We start from the raw sequence: 19,052 nt of genomic DNA, 5'->3' as shown, positions 1-19,052 counted from the left end.
TCACTTATTACGTATGTCTAGCTTGTGTGCCATTGTGTGCTCAGCTGCACTGTAGCTGCTAGCTCCTAGAAGCCTATAGCCTACCATGTTTACCTTTTTGTAAATGACTAAAATACACGAAAAGACTAACCAGATGTGCTTATTGGAGGACATTTAGATGTTAACTGGCTGTCAGATTTGCACACTGCTTGTATCCGAGCTTACATATTGGCGAGCAAGCAGATATCAGATTGCTTTTCAGACATTTTTTCTAATTAAAGAGATGAACATTTAATTTAAGGCTATTATATTTTATTTTATTTTTTTAATTCCATTCATCCGTTTTTTATTTTCATTTTTAAATATAAAATTAACACTTTGCTACATTTTGTAGTCGTGGTAATTTTCGTGTGCTGCGATGGCAAAATGCTTACACATTTCTCAGTGTTTTTGCAATAAATTAACTATTAATCAAGAGATGTCCCAATTATAATTATATAGAGAAAACAAATGCAACTTCAGTGAAACTGGTTCATGTCACACCCTTTGAACTGTTTGATAACCAAAACTAGTCACTGCATTCTCATTTACTTGCGACTTTGTCCAGAGACATTAGAATGGCTGATAAAAAAGAAAAAAAAAAGAAAAAAAAGAATGGCTGATAAAGGAATTTGTTAGTTGTTGGTTTTCCTCCATTTGTACAGATACTATTTTATCGAAATTATTGTATTTGCTTATACTTAATACTGCCATGCTTTTATTTTGAAGCTTACTTTGCACTACATAGGAAGTCACTGTGTGCATGTTTTAAAGTTGTCTAATTAGATAGTATTTATGTTGCTGTCTAGTGATAATGATGAAGTTGCCAATGCTACAATACATGTCAATATAAACTGACCATTTTTCATAGCAATGAACCCTCTGCTTCTCAAATTTGATGTCAACATAAGCGGTCAACCATGTATGTCGATTTTGACTTCAGCATGTATTTTTTAGTAAAAAGAACACGGTGCACCCAGACTTTAGTTGGTCCACATGATGGGTGCCACTCACTTTATTGCAACTGTTACTTTCTATCGTAATTTTATCTCATCAAACAAGGCCTTGCCCAAAAGAAACAACTTTCATTACAATGTGTGGTAAAATCAGGCACTTAAAATAAATATTTGGGACTGATGAGTTGAGATCTAGTAAAAACAAAAAAAAAACAATATAAAAAACACAAAAAACAATTTTAAATCTTACCTCTTCTTCCACTTTAGCTTTCTTAGCTCGTGACATGATTTCCTGAAGTCAAAGTCAACCATAATTGATGAGCAAACAGAGTAGCTATTTTCAAAACCATTTACAAAAGTCAAAATGAGACCATACATCTTTAGACATGACATCTGCAATCTTGTAGTCATCATCCCTTCTTCTCTTCTTCTTATCTAGTTAAAGAGGAACAAAGTCAAACTTTCAAACCTGAACTTTGAAGGACTAACAATAAAATTTTATGATTAGGAATGTGCCGATTATCAGCCAATTTCAGAAGAAAAAGAATGTGATCGACCACTGCTGATTGATGCCTTTCAATGCTGATTAATGCGGATCACCAAAAACGATTCCTTCTTGCTGATACCTTATGTTTGGTTCCTTAGCTGATAGAGGCGGCTAGTAGGCAACAATAGATACAGTGTGGAGCTGTTTCCTAACTTAATAATCATCACCTGCATTGCAGCAAATACCGTATTTTTCGGAGTATAAGTCGCACCGGCCAAAAATGCATAATAAAGAAGGAAAAAAACAAGTCGCACTGGAGTATAAGTCGCATTTTTTGGGGAAATTTATTTGATAAAACCCAACACCAAGAATAGACATTTGAAAGGCAATTTAAAATAAATAAAGAATAGTGAACAACAGGCTGAATAAGTGTATGTTATATGACGCATAAATAACCAACTGAGAACGTGCCTGGTATGTTAACGTAACATATTATGGTAAGAGTCATTCAAATAACTATAACATATAGAACATGCTATACGTTTACTAAACAATCTGTCACTCCTAATCGCTAAATCCGATGAAATCTAATACGTCTAGTCTCTTACGTGAATGAGCTAAATAATATTATTTGATATTTTACGGTAATGTGTTAATAATTTCACACATAAGTCGCTCCTGAGTATAAGTCGCACCCCCGGCCAAATTATGAAAAAAACTGCGACTTATAGTCCGAAAAATACGGTAAACTAAATTTCTTGCAAGAATTATCATCACTGGAGGACAAGGGTAACCATGTTACACACCAAGGAAGAACAAGCAGGAGCAGACAATAAGACATGCTAATCGCTAAGCTATCTTGAAACAGAAGATGTAGCAAGTGCTTAGTCAAGTTTAAAGGGAAACTGCACCTATTTTGGAATTTTCCTTATTGTTCACAATCATTATGAAAGAGATGACGGATGTTTTTTTTTTAATGCATTCTAGTCAGTAAATAAATGCGATCAAAAGTCTGATTACAATTGAGCCTATAGGAGTTGCTCTATTCTGCCTATAAAGCCCTTAAAAAAAACATCCAAACACCTCCATTAAGGCTTTATATACATGTAATTATATATGTAACGTAGTAACAGATTAATTTAACATTTATGTATTTTGTTAATTTTAAGCATACGCGGCGCATTAATTTAATAAACGCATTACAACGTTAGTTTTTTTTTCCAACTACATCACTGAATATTGCTCACTGCAGACTTTATGAGACCCAACAAACATAATAAAACCTCACTTACTATACAGAGTCTGATGTCATTAGGATGCAGACCGCTAGGATGTTCATATGTTCCCATAAAGAATGACTCATAATCCTCGCTAAGAAAGAGGGTGAAACCAAGCGTCTGTGTCATGTTGGCCATATCCGGCTCTAAATTAGCTGTCAAAGTGTACTAACTTGTCAGAATACATCCTCATCCTTCTACTATCCAGGTGGGAGGCATGATTTATGATCTAGAATAAAGTTTGGCGAGCAATGAAGCAAGGAAGCAGCTTATCAGTCGATCATGTCAACATTGGCACTCAAGCTCACGATCACGGCGCCGCTATAAATAGTTTGCCTGTGATCGCGCTTATAATAACAATATCATTAATACTTGGTTAATATTCAATTTACAAAATGTAAATGGAGTATTCCTGGCGCTTTTTGGATGTTTTTGGACTTTATGGACAAAATACAGGACCTCCCACTGGCTCCGTTGTAAGCAGACTTTTATTTACAAGTTAGAATGCACCTAAAATATACATCCGTCATCATGTCTTTCACAATGATTGTGAATTTTTTTTTTTTTTTTTAAAGTGCAGTTCCCATTTAACAAGTGTAGATGAAAGCCTGTTACAGGAGAAAGCAGTTATTAACAGGAAATGAACAAGTAGATTAATAAGAGTTAGAGAGAGGATAATATAACAATGTCTGTTGCTGTCTAGTGCATATATACGTAGAGTCGATACAAAGTATCAGTGTGATCGATGCTACAGTTGTAGTAAAGTTGATATTTTTATTTTCACAAAAAAATGTTTGTTATTGTTAATGTTTACAAATACAGGGAATAATTCCCTGGACACTAACTAAAAGTAAACTAACTTCTTCACCAACCTTTTTCCGGCTCCGGGCGGTTTGTGTTCTGCATATAAAACAAAAAGGTCAGCAATAATATAATATGGGGTGGGGTTGGGGGGCACTCACTTTCTTGGCCTTCTTTTGTAGTTTTTCCTTTTTGACTTTCTCCTGGCGTGTGTACAGAAAAGAGAGTGCAGGACTTTAAGGACCAACCATTGTGTTTCAATAGATGAGGTTTGAGAACTGCTGCACTGTACCTCACTCTGCTGCTGCTCCATTTTAGTCAGAAGAAACTTGGAATAGATGTTGCTCTTCTGGAGCAAATGTTGCAGCCTTTTGAAGCGCATTCCATGAGTCTCTCGCTCTCTCGCCTGACGGGCCTAGTGGTTACAAAAAAGTAAACAAGTTAAAAACTGTAACACAAGGAGTAATCTATGGATAATGTGACTCATTGGGTGCTTAGCAACAAACCTCGTCCATCAGCTCCTTCTCTTTCTTTTCACCTTCTGCCATCAGATGTTGCTCTTCTTCCTCCATTTCTTTGGTGATAATCACTTCAGACAACATACTGTCACTCTTCACACTCAAATCTTGGAACAAAAGCAGAACAACTTTATACAATGATATCAGTACTAGGGCTGAACCATTTTGGGGAAATAGTGTGATTTCTTTTTTCCCCCTCAAACATTGCATATTGATATGCAATTTAAAAATATTTTGAGTTTTTTTTCTTTCCATAGCACATAATGTATTATTTTAATAAGGGGTGCAAGATAAATATTGTGCCGATATGAGGAATTATTGACTTCAATAAATGTGATAACAGAAAAAAAGCTGAGATAAAAAAATAATTTAAAAAACGCTCAAATGTGGCACGATTATCCATACTGTACTGTAGGTGGGTTAGGGTAACCAAATCAAGCAATCCTTTTCTCCTGCTCTTTCTGTAAGCTTGTCATAAACTTCCCCTTAGCTCATTGTAAACAATGGCTTCAATCATATGGAACTTTATCAATCAGTATGTGCACACATACTGAGCACTAAATTAGTCTACTTTCTCAAAGTTGTTCCTATTTTCACACCTACATGTTAAGCATGCTATCTAATCAGTCCTTAAGAGTATATATATAGCTAAGATTCACTGAAATTCAAGTATTTTATATATATATATATATATATATATATATATATATATATATATATATATATATATATATATATATATATACATATATACAGTATATGGAGTGTAGGAAAAAATCGATTCGAATCGCGATTCTCATTTTTAAAAAATCTATTTTATTTTTATTATTTATAAAAAAATAATGTTTTATTTATTTATTTAATTTTTTTAAATTAATCAATCCAACAAAACAATACACATCAATACCATAACAATGCAATCCAATTCCAAAACCAAACCCGACCCAGCAACACTCAGAACTGCAATAAACAGAGCAATTGAGAGGAGACACAAACACGACATAGAACAAACCAAAAGTAGTGAAAAAAATAATGAATATTATCAACAACAGTATCAATATTAGTTACAATTTCAACATAGCAGTGATTAAAAATCCCTCATTGACATTATCGTTAGACATTTATAAAAAATCTAAAAAAAGAACAATAGTGTCACAGTGGCTTACACTTGCATCACATCTCATAAGCTTGACAACACACTGTCCAATATTTTTACAAAGATAAAACAAGTCATATTTTTGGTTCATTTAATAGTTAAAACAAATTTACATTATTGCAATCAGTTGATAAAACATTGTCCTTTACAATTATAAAGCTTTTTACAAAAATCTACTACTCTGCTTGCATGTCAGCAGACTTGGGTAGATCCTGCTGAAATCTTATGTATTGAATGAGTAGAGAATCGTTTTGAATCTTGGCAAAAATCTTAGCCACACGATTATCAAATGTAAATAAAAAAATTAATGATAAATGGGTTGTACTTGTATAGCGCTTTTCTACCTTCAAGGTACTCAAAGCGCTTTGACAGTATTTCCACATTTACCCATTCACACACACATTCACACACTGATGGCGGGAGCTGCCATGCAAGGCGCTACCAGCAGCCATCAGAGGCAAAGGGTGAAGTGTCTTGCCCAAGGACACAACGGACGTGACTAGGAAGGTAGAAGGTGGGAATTGAACCCCAGTAACCAGCAACACTCCGATTGCTGACACAGCCACTCTACCAACTTCGCCACGCCGTCCCTAATGTAATGTAATGGGAAAATTAATTCATACTGACCAAACTGGCTTCTTGGAAGGTCGACAATCTTCAGACAATACAAGGAAATTGTTTAATGTTATTTACTATGCTAGAAGTCTCCCTTATCCCACAGCAGCATATACTGTTGATGCGGAGAAGGCATTCGACCGCATAATCTGGTCATTTATGTTTTGCACATTACGTAAATTTGGATTTGGAGATAATTTTATACAATGGATTAAGATGCTTTATACAAGGCCCATGGCATCAGTCAAAACCAATAATCATATTTCAGAACCTTTTTCGTTAAAAAGAGGAGTAAAACAGGGATGTCCTGCATCTGGATTATTATTTAATTTGGTTATTGAACCCTTAGCTGCAAAAATAAGAACTGAAAATAATATTCATGGTATAAGAATTGGCTCTCAGTATAATAAGCTATCGATGTATTGTGACGACATAATTCTCTACCTGTCACATGTTAACTCCTCTCTTCACTATTTCAATAATGTCATCACTGAATATGGCTGTTTATCAGGGTATAAAGTCAATTGGGAAAAATGTGACATATTACCACTTAATAAACACTGCAAGAAATCACAAGTTCAGAACTCCAAAATTAAATGGAAAGAGGCAGAAATCATAGATCTAGGACTACACATTACACCAAACCTTTATACAAGCAGAGATCTAAATCTTAAACATTTAAAAAATAAGCTACAATCCAAAATGGAACGCTGGTCACGTCTCCAAATATCACTTTCGGGTCGGGTGAACATAGTAAAAATGAGTATACTGCCAGCAGTTAATTATATCCTGAAAATGATGCCTGTCCTAATTAATAAAAGTTGGTTTAAGAAAATACATACAATGATATAACATTTTATATGGTGTGGAAAGAAGGCCAGTTGTTCATACTTAAGATTGTCTTGTACACAAGATAAAGGAGGACTACAATTACCAAACTTCTTACATTATTAGATCTCCTTCGGTTGTGAACAAGCAAGCCACTTATTTAATTCTTCTGCAGATAAGGACTGGATCAACATAGAAAAAAATATGTTAATGAATTTGGACATTGATGTGGGGAGTTTATATTATATATAAAAAAAAATACCTAATGAATTGAGGCAGAGCCCAATAGAAGCCACCTTTAACTTTCTAAAACTGTGTCAGAAAATACTAGGAATCAAGTCAATGACATCTGTAAATCAACCGCTTTGGTACAATCCTAATATCATAATTAATAAAAATGCGGTTAAATGGACAACATGGAAAGACAGAGGTATTACTAAACCTCATCATATTATTAATAAAAACTCTTTTAAACCGTTCAATGATTTAGTTGATCAATATAATGTACCCAGAAATAATTTTTTTAATTTTATCTCTTTAATACACGCTGTAAATAAATGCATATCCTCTGAAAGTATGTCTTTAAATAGCCATGAACTGGAAGATGCACTTTTTAATCAAGATACATTTAAGAAATTAATTAAACTATTTTATGGAATAATAAATGAACACCACACTAGAAATGCAAATGATGCATGTGTTCGAAAATGGATGATGGACTTAAACATTTTAGATGAAAGAGACATATCATGGAATGATATTTGGAAAAATGCCAATAAGCCCTTTAGAAGCATTAAAGATAAACTGACTCAATATAAGATATTGAATAGATTGTATTTTACATATTCTCAGCTGTTTAAAATTGGTGTAGTAGGTAGCAAGTTATGTATGAAGTGTCGGGCAGCCGAGGCAACTCTTGTTCATTTATTGTGGGAATGTCAGAGAATAAAAGAGTTATGGTTGAAAACAACAAAAGAAGCAACCACAGTCCTTAATATAAATATCCCAATGACACTGCAAACTTGTATTCTTGGGGATCTCCATCAATTTAGTAACATGTCATCAAAGACTAAAAATGCATTTCTTTCAATATGCATAATAACAAAAAGGGTAATATTAAAAAAATGGATAGATGTTGATAGTCCAACTCATACTGACTGGTACACACAAGCTATGGAGATGATATCAGTAGAACAAACTGCATTTAGTTTAGATAATAATGAGTCATGTATTGGAATATGGGATCCATTATTTAAATTTGTTTTAACTATTAAATGAACCAAAATATGACTTATTATATCATTGTGGAAAATATTGGACAATGTGTTGTCAAGTTTATGAGATGCAATGCAAGTGTAAGCCACTGTGACAATATTGTTGTTTTTTTTTTAATTAATTTTTGTAATGATAATATCAATGAGGGATTCTTAATCACTGCTATGTTGAAATTGTTACTTATATTGATACTGTTGTTGATAATATTCATTTTTGTCTCACTACTTTTAGATTGTTCCGTGTCATGTTTGTGTGTCCTCAATTGCTCTGTTTATTGCTAGTCTGAATGTTGCTGGGTCGGGTTTGGTTTTGAAATTGTATTGCATTATTATAGTATTGTTGTGTATTGTTTTCATTAAAAAAAATAAATCGTTTTTGAATCGAGAATCGTGTTGAATTGAAAAAAAAAAATCGATTTTGAATCGAATCGTGGGACATCAAAAGATTCACAGCCCTAATATATATATATATATATATATATATATATATATATATATATATATATATATATATAATAAATACTTGAATTTCAGTGTTCAATTATTTACACATATACACAAAACACTCCTCTCTACTCATTGTTGTATTTGAAAGTGCAATGCTTTGCAGTCAGTAGCACAGCCTTTGAAGGAGCGTATGTATGGGCAGTGTAATATTCTGGGTTGGAGTCAATAACCAGGCGAGGTGATGACGTTACGTCTCTTTACTTCATACTTCAGAACCGACACCCACACTTGCCGTCAGGGTGCGCAACCGTTGGCCAACCAAAAAGTAACCACATAACACTATACGGTATAGCAGGGGTCACCAACCTTTTTGAAACCAAGAGCTACTTTTTGGGTACTGATTAATGCGAAGGGCTACCAGTTTGATACACACTTAAATACATTGCCAGAAATAGCCAATTTGCTCAATTTACCTTTAACTCTATATTATTATTAATAATTAATGATATTTACACTTAATTGAACGGTTTAAAAGAGGAGAAAACACGAAAAAAATGACAATTAAATTTTGAAACATACCGGTAGTTTATCTTCAATTTCGACTCTTTAAAATTTAAAATTCAACCGGCAAAAAGAAGAGAAAAACTAGCTATTCCGAATCTTTTTGAAAAAATTAAAAAAATAATTTATGGAACATCATTAGTAATTTTTCCTGATTAAGATTAATTTTAGAATTTTGATGACATGTTTTAAATAGGTTAAAATCCAATCTGCACTTTGTTAGAATATATAACAAATTGGAACAAGCTATATTTCTAACAAAGACAAATCATTATTTCTTCTAGATTTTCCAGAACAAAAATTTTACAAGAAATTCTAAAGACTTTCAAATAAGATTTAAATTTTGATTCTACAGATTTTCTAGATTTGCCAGAATAATTGTTTTGAATTTAATCATAATAAGTTTGAAGAAATATTTCACAAATATTCTTCGTCGAAAAAACAGAAGCTAAAATGAAGAATAAGTTCAAATGTATTTATTATTCTTTACAATAAAAAAAATAAATTTACTTGAACATTGATTTAAATTGTCAGGAAAGAAAAGGTATATGTGTTTAAAAATCCTAAAATCATTTTTAAGGTTGTATTTTTTCTCTAAAATTGTCTTTCTGAGAGTTATAAGAAGCAAAGTAAAAAAATTAATGAATTTATTTAAACAAGTGAAGAACAAGTCTTTAAAATATTTTCTTGGATTTTCAAATTCTATTTGAGTTTTGTCTTTCTTAGAATTAAAAATGTCGAGCAAAGCGAGACCAGCTTGCTAGTAAATAAATACAATTTAAAAAATAGAGGCAGATCACTGGTAAGTGATGCTATTTGAGCTATTTTTAGAACAGGCCAGCGGGCTACTCATCTGGTCCTTACGGGCTACCTGGTGCCCGCGGGCACCGCGTTGGTGACCCCTGCGGTATAGTGTTCTGTAGTTACTTTTCGGTTGGCCAAGCGGACGTGACGACAGGCTGTCCTCTTCACTCAGGTCCGCACGGACCTAGAGGGGGCGTGCCTTAAGTCCGGCTGGAAATCGGGAAAAAATTCGGGAGAAGGATTGTCCCGGTAGATTTTCGGGAGAGGGATTTTCGGGAGAGGCACTGAAATTCGGGAGTCTCCCGGAAAATTCGGGAGGGTTGGCAAGTATGTCTTGAACATTCATTTAAGTTTCAACACATTTATCCCTGCACGTTAAGAACTTGTGGACTCTTGATTGTTGTTTACGACAGTAATAACAGTTGGTATATGAGACGATGAGACATCTCCGTCATGTATAAGCTGCATTTTTGTTATGTCAGCTTTGCAAGTGAAACATGTTCTTATTGTCTTACCCTTGATAAATAAAATGTTAAATATACAAATACATGTGAACTAAGAAGTCAGGACACCAGTGTGTTGCTAAATGTTTATATACTACATTATCCAGAAAGCTTCGCACCATATACAGAGTCCCATTAGGCTTCTGTTTATTTACCTGAATCAGTGCAGATTTTGAAAGGTTTAGTAATCATACAAAAATACTGAAATTGGATGGAGTGGATTTATACACTTAAGAAAACAAATTATAAAGATTCAAACTATTCATTATCACCGAAGTCGAGTGTTAAGTTACTGCTCAACCGCACTTCCTTTGACACTCAAAAGGATTTAGAGTACAAAAAATTGGAGGCATATAATGTCTTTACATGGTCCACCAATTATTCGTGCATTAGTAAGTAACGCGTTTGATTGAAATTAACGAGTGCTGTATTGATGTGATTGTGATGCTAATGAGAAATAGGATACATTTTTTCAGTTGATTTTCCAGTACAAATATTTCAATGTCGTCTGCAATTCATGTTTGCAGTATTAATATTGTGAAGTTCATATTTTGTGTCATTGTTTAGCTAGATTTCTCTATTGTTTGGTTTCCAACAAGATTTAGTAATATCAAAATTCAGTATGCTGTTCAGCCCAAGAGAGAATTATTAATCTAGTTTATTACTACTACTAATGATATTTTTGGATGCTAACAAATACCACCAAAGACCTGAAAGCGCGGCCATCCACGTTGAATAAAGCACTTGGCTTTCCTGCACAACAACGACGACGACTAGCCTTTAGTTTCTGCTCTTAAAAAAATCACCAAGATTGGACCAACAATCACAATATTTATTACTAGGACTTAGGCAAGGCAAGGCAAGGCAACTTTATTTATATAGCACTTTTCATACACAAGGCAGACTCAAAGTGCTTCACAGACAACAAAGTGAAATGAAAGAAAATAAAAGCAAAATTAAAATGCAGACAATAAAAAAAAAAACAGTGCGGACGTTAAAAGATTAAAAGATTTAGCTGAAAGCTAAGGTGAACATAAAAAAAAAAGCTTAACATGATGTAAGTTTATTTCCACAATCAAAAGTCTTCATAGTTATATTTAGACATAGCAACCATACCATAACTTAAAAGAAGAAACAAATGTGATCTCTCCTCCTTAGTTTATGCTTAGTTCTGCTTTCAAACACTAGTAAAGAATAAACTTGATTGCATCACAGAAAGTTTTTCGAACAATTCAAATGTTCAAACAAACCTTTTACGAAGTGATGTCCGACTGTATTCCTCAAGATGAAAGCGACATGTTTGAGAACCATTTCCCTTGACATATTTTCTTAATTTCCCGGACTTTGTTCCCTTTATGAACCATTTCTTTCAGGACTCTATAAAAGTTATTTCCTATCACTGGATTCGAACGCTTGGAACACTCTGCTCCTTTGGACTGGAGTGCGGGTATGTTTGTTACTAGAGACTTTTTAATACACTCCTGCCTTGGAGACTTTGTACATATAAGTAATATGCAACTATAATGATTTGATACTTGCTTTGTATTGACAAATGTGTTAGACTGCAATACTGTTTAATTAAGGTCACTTATTATGTATGTCTAGCTTGTGTGCTATTGTGTGCTCAGTTGCACTGTAGCTGCTAGCTCCTAGTACTCTATAGCCTACCATGTTTACCTTTTGTAAATGACAAAAAAATAAAAATAAGACAACCAAGTGTGCTTATTGGAGGACATTTAGATGTTAACTGACTGTCCAGATTTGCACGCTGCTTGTATCCGAGCTTACATATCGGTGAGCAAGCAGATATCAGATTGCTTTTCAGACATTTTTTTCTCATTAAAGTGATGAACATTTTATTTAGAGCTAATTTTAATTATTTTTTGAAATTTAGTTTTGTTATTTTCATTTTGAAATACAAAATTAAACACTTACTTTGCTACATTTTGTAGTCAGGGTAATTTTTGTGTGCTGCGGTGGCAAAATGCTTAGACATTTCTCAGTGATTTTGCTATTTAATGATCTATTATTCAAGAAACGTCCCAATTATAGATACATAAAGAAAAAAATGCAACTTCAGTGAAACTGGTTCATGTCACGCCCGTTGGACAGTCTGATAACCAAAACTGTGTGCTGCTTTTTTTGATTGAGACTTTTATTAGTACATTGTACAGTACAGTACATCCATCCATTTTCTACCGCTTATTCCCTTTTGGGGTCGCGGGGGGCGCTGGAGCCTATCTCAGCTACAATCGGGCGGAAGGCGGGGTACACCCTGGACAAGTCGCCACCTCATCGCAGGGCCAACACAGATAGACAGACAACATTCACACTCACATTCACACACTAGGGCCAATTTAGTGTTGCCAATCAACCTATCCCCAGGTGCATGTCTTTGGAAGTGGGAGGAAGCCGGAGTACCCGGAGGAAACCCACGCAGTCACGGGGAGAACATGCAAACTCCACACAGAAAGATCCCGAGCCCGGGATTGAACCCAAGACTACTCAGGACCTTCGTATTGTGAGGCAGATGCACTAACCCCTCTGCCACCGTGCTGCCCAGTACATATTCCGTAAAATTGACCACTAAATGGTAACACCCGAATAAGTTTTTCAACTTGTTTTAAGTCGGGGTCCACGTTAATCAATTCATGGCTTTTCTCTTCATCGTTTCCACAAATCTTGCACTCTTCCGCCATTTTTGATAACTGTTCAAGGAACTCTAAATAAACGTTTATCCTTTCCGAAATTTGTACGGTTTGTACAGCCAACAACAACAACAACAACACTAGCATAGGGCATTTTTTTCGAGAGAGGCTGAATGACGCCAAGTACCCACTGAAAACAGAGCTAGGTTGGCCACCGCCAGTATTCATTGGGCGGAACGTTGGCCGGACGTGACGTCAGTAACGTCGCAGCAATTGGTTCAATGCCAGTGTTGTTCTTGTTTTAATGTATAGTTGCCCCACACACAATGTTGTAGTTAAAATACATGTTTTTTGTATTCCAGTTTGTATGTAATCAGCATTAATTGATGGCATTTTTTTTAGCTTCCTGTTTGGGATGAGGTTCTTTAGTTACTAACTCACCTTCTGTGGCTTCTGTCTTTGTTGATGTGCCCATTGGCTCTTCTGACTCGTCTGGTTTCGGGCACTGAGGGGACACACTTCGACTTTCTTCTTTGGCGCTGTCAGTGGAGAGAATGTCATTTACTGTCTATATAAATCAAATATGGAATATTATATATTAGGAAGGAGGATTATATCTGCATGATTAATATATTTGTTGCATTATTACTTCTCTTCTTTGCAAAGATTACATATTCAGCAAGCGAAATACACATGAAGCTGATTTAAACGAAAACTTATTTTCGAGAGTTATATATATATATATATATATATAAATAAAACTATTGTAGACCCATGGTCTGACAATTGATTAAGTTAGAAGCAAAAAGAACGCGACTCACCAATTCATTGTTTTCGAAGTGGAACACGCTGAAAGTATAACAATGTTAATATTCTGTTTTACTTAACTACAACCAGCTTCCGCGTTACACAAGCTGGTAATTAAGAGTACCGACTGCTTTAAAGTGAAGTAACGCAGATATCCCAGCGAATACAAGCTGCAGTGTGACAACAATTTTAACATATATTAGTTATTTTCTATTCAAGACGAAGACGGCGGACTCCAATTGAACACGCTACCGCGTTGCTAAATTGAAACCAAACCAAATAAAGTAAAAACACGAGATGTGGTGAGCAAGTGGTGGTCGTCGTTTTGAGCCTTTCAACTTAAAACACTATCTTCTCGGTTGGCTTAAAGACAGTCCCATTAAGTTTGGTTACTACCTTAACTTTGAAAGAAAAGACTGACTTCCGTTACGTTTTGTACCTACATTTGACCAGCTTGATTTAAATAGCAGTGAGCGAGGGCGGTGCTTGTGTTCCTTTTCGCGCCAGTAAGGACGAAAACACTTGCCACTAAATACGGGGGTATTTAGTTTGTGAACACAACTACTATTGTATTTTCAGAGCAATGCTAACAACAAATGGCTCTAATACCACATTATAAAATTTAATAAACTACACTAAAATGATATAATGTTTAATATGAGACAACATTTTAATTTACAAAGATAACACATTTAGTACTGCACCTATCCAAATGGACAAATTGACTAAATCAAGACGGCGCTTTCCCGCGAATTCAGATTTCTGGACAAGTTTTTGCATGTTTGAATTATGATCGACATTTGGAAGTGTTCCACAGATCGACAGATAGGTAGACATACCGTGTTTGAGAAATTATGATATAATTGCATAGACTTTATATATCCCACAATGGGTAAAGTGTGTGGTTACAGTGCAGATTCAAAAAGTCCACCAAACATAAGGTAAAAAACACATGAAAACAAGAGGGGTATATTACAGAACACAAATGACATGAACGTTCTTATACGCATTATATGTGACTTTTTAGGGGCACCCTGTGTAATGTAAACGTCAAGCATTAGTCTTCTGTTAAAATTCACATTGTAAAAACAATGTCACTACCAAAATATTAATAAGTAGATGTTTTGTCCTCAACGGTGTTTTTGAGATTACGTTTTTAATTTATTCCTAACATGCCACCCGAGTACTGAAGGATATGACGTCATTAAATACAACGACTTCCGCTATCAAACATTTCTACTGCGCATGTGTGAAACCTCTATTTCGGGCGGGTTTATTCGAAGTCAAAACAAGATGGAGTTGACGTCTGCGTTACAGTTTTTGAAGTTAAACGAAATCCCACAAGGTAAACTCTCAATCTCGGACGCCTTTTTTGGGAATGTGTGCTATATATCTCGCTATATATCTTGTGTTATATATCTCGCTATATTATGCTGTATTTTACAATTAAGTAAGTTAGTCATTCTTACAGTAAAAATAGGGCTTAAATGTGGCAGTATGTGACGTGAGCACACATACGTTTACAATGAATAACTATATGAAATAATACTTTGGTTGATGTATCGAGAAATAACGTATTGCATGTATGTATTTGCGCACACAACCTGTATTGTTTGCATTGAGTGTGGACAAAAGCCTACCCCAGCTTACTTTAGCATAATAGGCAGGGTACAGCTTGGACTGTACCACTGGGTACGTAATATACTGTGAATATACATGATAAAGGCCTATAGTGTTCAAAGTGCTTCGGGGGCCATTTGTGGTTTGTAACGTGTTTCTTTATTGGACTGCAACACATTCTAGAAATTAAATTAAACACAGCCCGCATAGTGGCAACGAAAACGACCGACAGCCTATGTGTTTTATAGTATTTGGAATGTAAATTAAATATTTCTGTCAGTACACTTTATTAAGTATACTGTACTGTATACTTTCTGAGATTGTAGTGCTGTCCCAAATCTATTACTGTTGTTACGCACGCACAGCATTTACCTGCTTCATTTTCTTCCTTTTTGTAATTGTGAGTTACAACTACTGGGGGAGGTTCTCCCCTATTTGCAAGTATCCAACATGGCAACTTTGATGGTGGTAATGGTCCATCACTCTGCACTCACAATTTTGGAGTGTGTTAAATACAACATCTGGGTACTGATAGTGCATTGCATTTTTTAGTTGTCAGTGGGAACTAGGGATGATGTATGAGTGGCCGTTAGGGACATTATTCAGAATTACCTCTTACATACACTACTGAAATGCTCTCACATAAACAACTGAAATCTTTTTCTTTTATACACACTACTGAAACACTCTTATAAACACTACTGAAATGCTCTTACATACACTACTGAAATGCTCTCACATAAACAACTGAAATCTTTTTCTCTCACACACCCTACTGAAACACTCTTATAAACACTACTGAAATGCTCTTACATATACTACTGAAACACTCGTATAAACGTATGTGGGCTCTGTACCGAGGATGTCGTTGTGGCTTGTACAGCCCTTTGAGACACTTGTGATTTAGGGCTATATAAATAAACATTGATTGATTGATTGATTGATAAACACTACGGAAACACTCTTATAAACACTACTGAAATACTCTTACATACACTACTGAAACACTCTTATAAACACTACTGAAACACTCTTATAAACACTACTGAAATACTCTTACATACACTACTGAAACACTCTTACATACACTACTGAAACACTCTTACATACACTACTGAAACACTCTTACATACACTACTGAAACACTCTTACATACACTACTGAAACACTCATATAAACACTACTGAAACACTCTTATAAACACTACTGAAACACTCATATAAACACTACTGAAACACTCTTATAAACACTACTGAAACACTCTTATAAACACTACTGAAACACTCTTATAAACACTACTGAAACACTCTTATAAACACTACTGAAACACTCTTATAAACACTACTGGAACACTCTTATAAACACTACTGGAACACTCTTACATACACTACTGGAACACTCTTATAAACACTACTGAAATGTTTTTGTCTCACGCACACACACACACACACACACACCTGGAATTATTTTTCACTAGTATGTATAAACGGATTTTACCTGTGTGTTTGTGTGCTTTTTACACGTGTGTGTAAGGGACAACAATTTCAGTAGTATGTGTGCAAAGATTTCAGTTATGTGTATGAGTGCATCTTACCATTGTGTATACAAGCATTTTACCACTATGTGTAAGAGCATCTTACTAGTGTGTGTGAGCGATGTTGCATTCCGGTTCCGGTATAATCCCCGCCCCTTCTCAGACAAGTTTATTTTTATTTTTTTTAAAGCCAAGTTGTGGACAAAATGTCTGCCGACAAGTAGCTTAACCGAGGCGGGAGCTCCACTTCATAATTTGAGGGCTTCAGCGGAGAATATAATAACACTTTCAATGCAACAAGGGTCGGGCTGCCGCCATGGGTCTCCCCCGCAGGACGCAGCACCTGAGCGGCCACACAGCGGTGCCTTTCTCCTCCCGACAGCCGCAGCCTGGAGCACTCGTTCCATTGCGAGTTTGCACCGCACACATGCAACGTTTCAGTTCATGGACATCGGGGCAAAAGGAGGAAAAGGTAATTAGACATTATTTATTTCTAAATGATTGTTGAATCACACGAAATGTAAGACATGGCATTGTAGTGAGCTACAATGGTAACATGTCGAAATGTGAGTCACGTCGTGTTACGTCAGTAGCTAATCATATACTAATGATAATGGATTGCATTTATTTAGCGCTTATCATCGACTAGATAAGGGGTACCCAAACTACGGCCCGCGGGCCGGTTACGGCCCTCCAAAGTCCAACATCCGGCCCGCTGGGAAAAACAATTTTTTTGTATTATTATTTTCAATCTGTCTTTTCTAATCTAATCCATTTGTTGGTGTTCCCTAGCCGCTCAGGCAAATCATATTGTCTACAAATGCATTTCCCTGTATGACGTATATTGTCTTAGCTGTTTTCATGTGATCTGATTGTTACATTCTTATTTCAGAGTCACCACACAGCTGCATGACCATTTCAACAAGGACGGAATAAACAACCTCTGGATTCATGGAACTTCTTTGCACACAAATATATTAATTGGAATATTCAATAAATTTCACATAGAAACATTGTGAATATTATTTTCAACAGTGTGTTGAAAACAACCTTTTTTGGCTCAGAAAGGTTCCTTATGTCTCATTATTCATATCCTTTCAATACTTGTCGGTGTGTAATTCCAGACATAGATGTAAACATTAATGAGACAACAATAAACATTTTTCAACAAGTGAACCCACTTGAAAATGATGGCAACTATGGAATAGACATTTTCACTTCAATTCTGCACTTTATTCAGTGGACAACATGGGAATAATAAGGTTTGTTAAAATGTTTTCTTCACTTGTGCAGTGTATTCTGCAAATTAACATTTTGTTTAAACATTTTGTAAAAAATAAATAAATAAGGAACCTGTTATACAGACCTGTATGAAGTTGCCCACTTTATTATTGCAAATATCAGAATAACACCGCAATACGTTTGTGCTGTGAACATTTATGTTTCTACGGTTGATGTTTTTAAGTTATTTTATGTTCTGACTAGTAATGTCATCCAGCCCCCACCACCACACACACTTTGTCAAAATCTCCCCAAACTTGTCCCAAACGCTTGTGATACACAATTTTTTTGTCTTATGATTATTGTATTTAGTTTAGGGGCTAGGTGTAAATATTAACACATTAACTTAAACTATAATTTTAGACAAACAATATCTATTGTCTGACTACAAGAAGCATTGAAAACGACGTGGCGAAGTTGATAGAATGGCTGTGCCAGCAATCGGAGTGTTGCTGGTTACTGGGGTTCATTTCCCACCTTCTACCTTCCTAGTCACGTCCGTTGTGTCCTTGGGCAAGACACTTCACCCTTTGCCTCTGATGGCTGCTGGTTAGCGCCTTGCATGGCAGCTCCCGCCATCAGTGTGTGAATGTGTGTGTGAATGGGTAAATGTGGAAATACTGTCAAAGCGCTTTGAGTACCTTGAAGGTAGAAAAGCGCTATACAAGTATAACCCATTTATCATTTATTTATCATTTATATAAATAATAAGGCATAGGGAACCTTTTTTGAGAAAAAAAATAAATATATATTTATTATGTTTATGAGAAATGTATTGAATATTCCAATTAATATATTTGTGTGCAGAGAAGTACCATGAATCCAGAGGTTGTTTATTCTGTCCTTGTTGAAATGGTCATGCAGCTGTGTGGTGACTGTGAAATAAGAATGTAACAATCAGATCACATGAAAACAGC

At 35.2% G+C, this 19,052-nt stretch overlaps 2 protein-coding genes across 5 annotated transcripts in view; one reads left to right on the top strand and one right to left on the bottom strand.

Moving 5' to 3' along the window:
• hells (helicase, lymphoid specific) overlaps positions 1 to 14,143 on the bottom strand; it is a 50,285-nt gene extending 36,142 nt beyond the window's left edge. For both annotated transcript variants that reach the window (XM_062058950.1, XM_062058949.1), the window contains exons 1-8: positions 13,715 to 14,143; positions 13,335 to 13,432; positions 4,046 to 4,164; positions 3,832 to 3,954; positions 3,701 to 3,742; positions 3,611 to 3,638; positions 1,351 to 1,409; positions 1,225 to 1,266 (exon numbers count right to left, since the gene is read on the bottom strand). In XM_062058950.1, coding sequence (XP_061914934.1) covers positions 1,225 to 1,266; positions 1,351 to 1,409; positions 3,611 to 3,638; positions 3,701 to 3,742; positions 3,832 to 3,954; positions 4,046 to 4,164; positions 13,335 to 13,432; positions 13,715 to 13,722 — 519 coding nt within the window. In that variant the 5' untranslated portion in view covers positions 13,723 to 14,143. The remainder of the gene's footprint in view (positions 1 to 1,224; positions 1,267 to 1,350; positions 1,410 to 3,610; positions 3,639 to 3,700; positions 3,743 to 3,831; positions 3,955 to 4,045; positions 4,165 to 13,334; positions 13,433 to 13,714) is intronic.
• Positions 14,144 to 14,504: 361 nt separating this feature from the next.
• The window catches only part of ncapd3 (non-SMC condensin II complex, subunit D3), a 140,782-nt gene continuing 136,234 nt past the window's right edge, over positions 14,505 to 19,052 (top strand). For 2 of the 3 annotated variants that reach the window (XM_062058945.1, XM_062058946.1), the window contains exon 1: positions 14,914 to 15,045. In XM_062058945.1, the coding sequence (XP_061914929.1) occupies positions 14,946 to 15,045 (100 nt within the window). In that variant the 5' untranslated portion in view covers positions 14,914 to 14,945. Of the gene's footprint in view, positions 14,642 to 14,913; positions 15,046 to 19,052 lie in introns of those variants that run through there. The other variant, XM_062058947.1, reaches the window with a different exon arrangement.

The sequence above is a fragment of the Entelurus aequoreus genome, linkage group LG09 (assembly GCF_033978785.1).
Source record: "Entelurus aequoreus isolate RoL-2023_Sb linkage group LG09, RoL_Eaeq_v1.1, whole genome shotgun sequence".
NCBI lineage: Eukaryota > Metazoa > Chordata > Actinopteri > Syngnathiformes > Syngnathidae > Entelurus > Entelurus aequoreus.
Note: the sequence above shows the minus strand (reverse complement) of the source record. Positions and strands in the feature narration are given on the sequence as shown.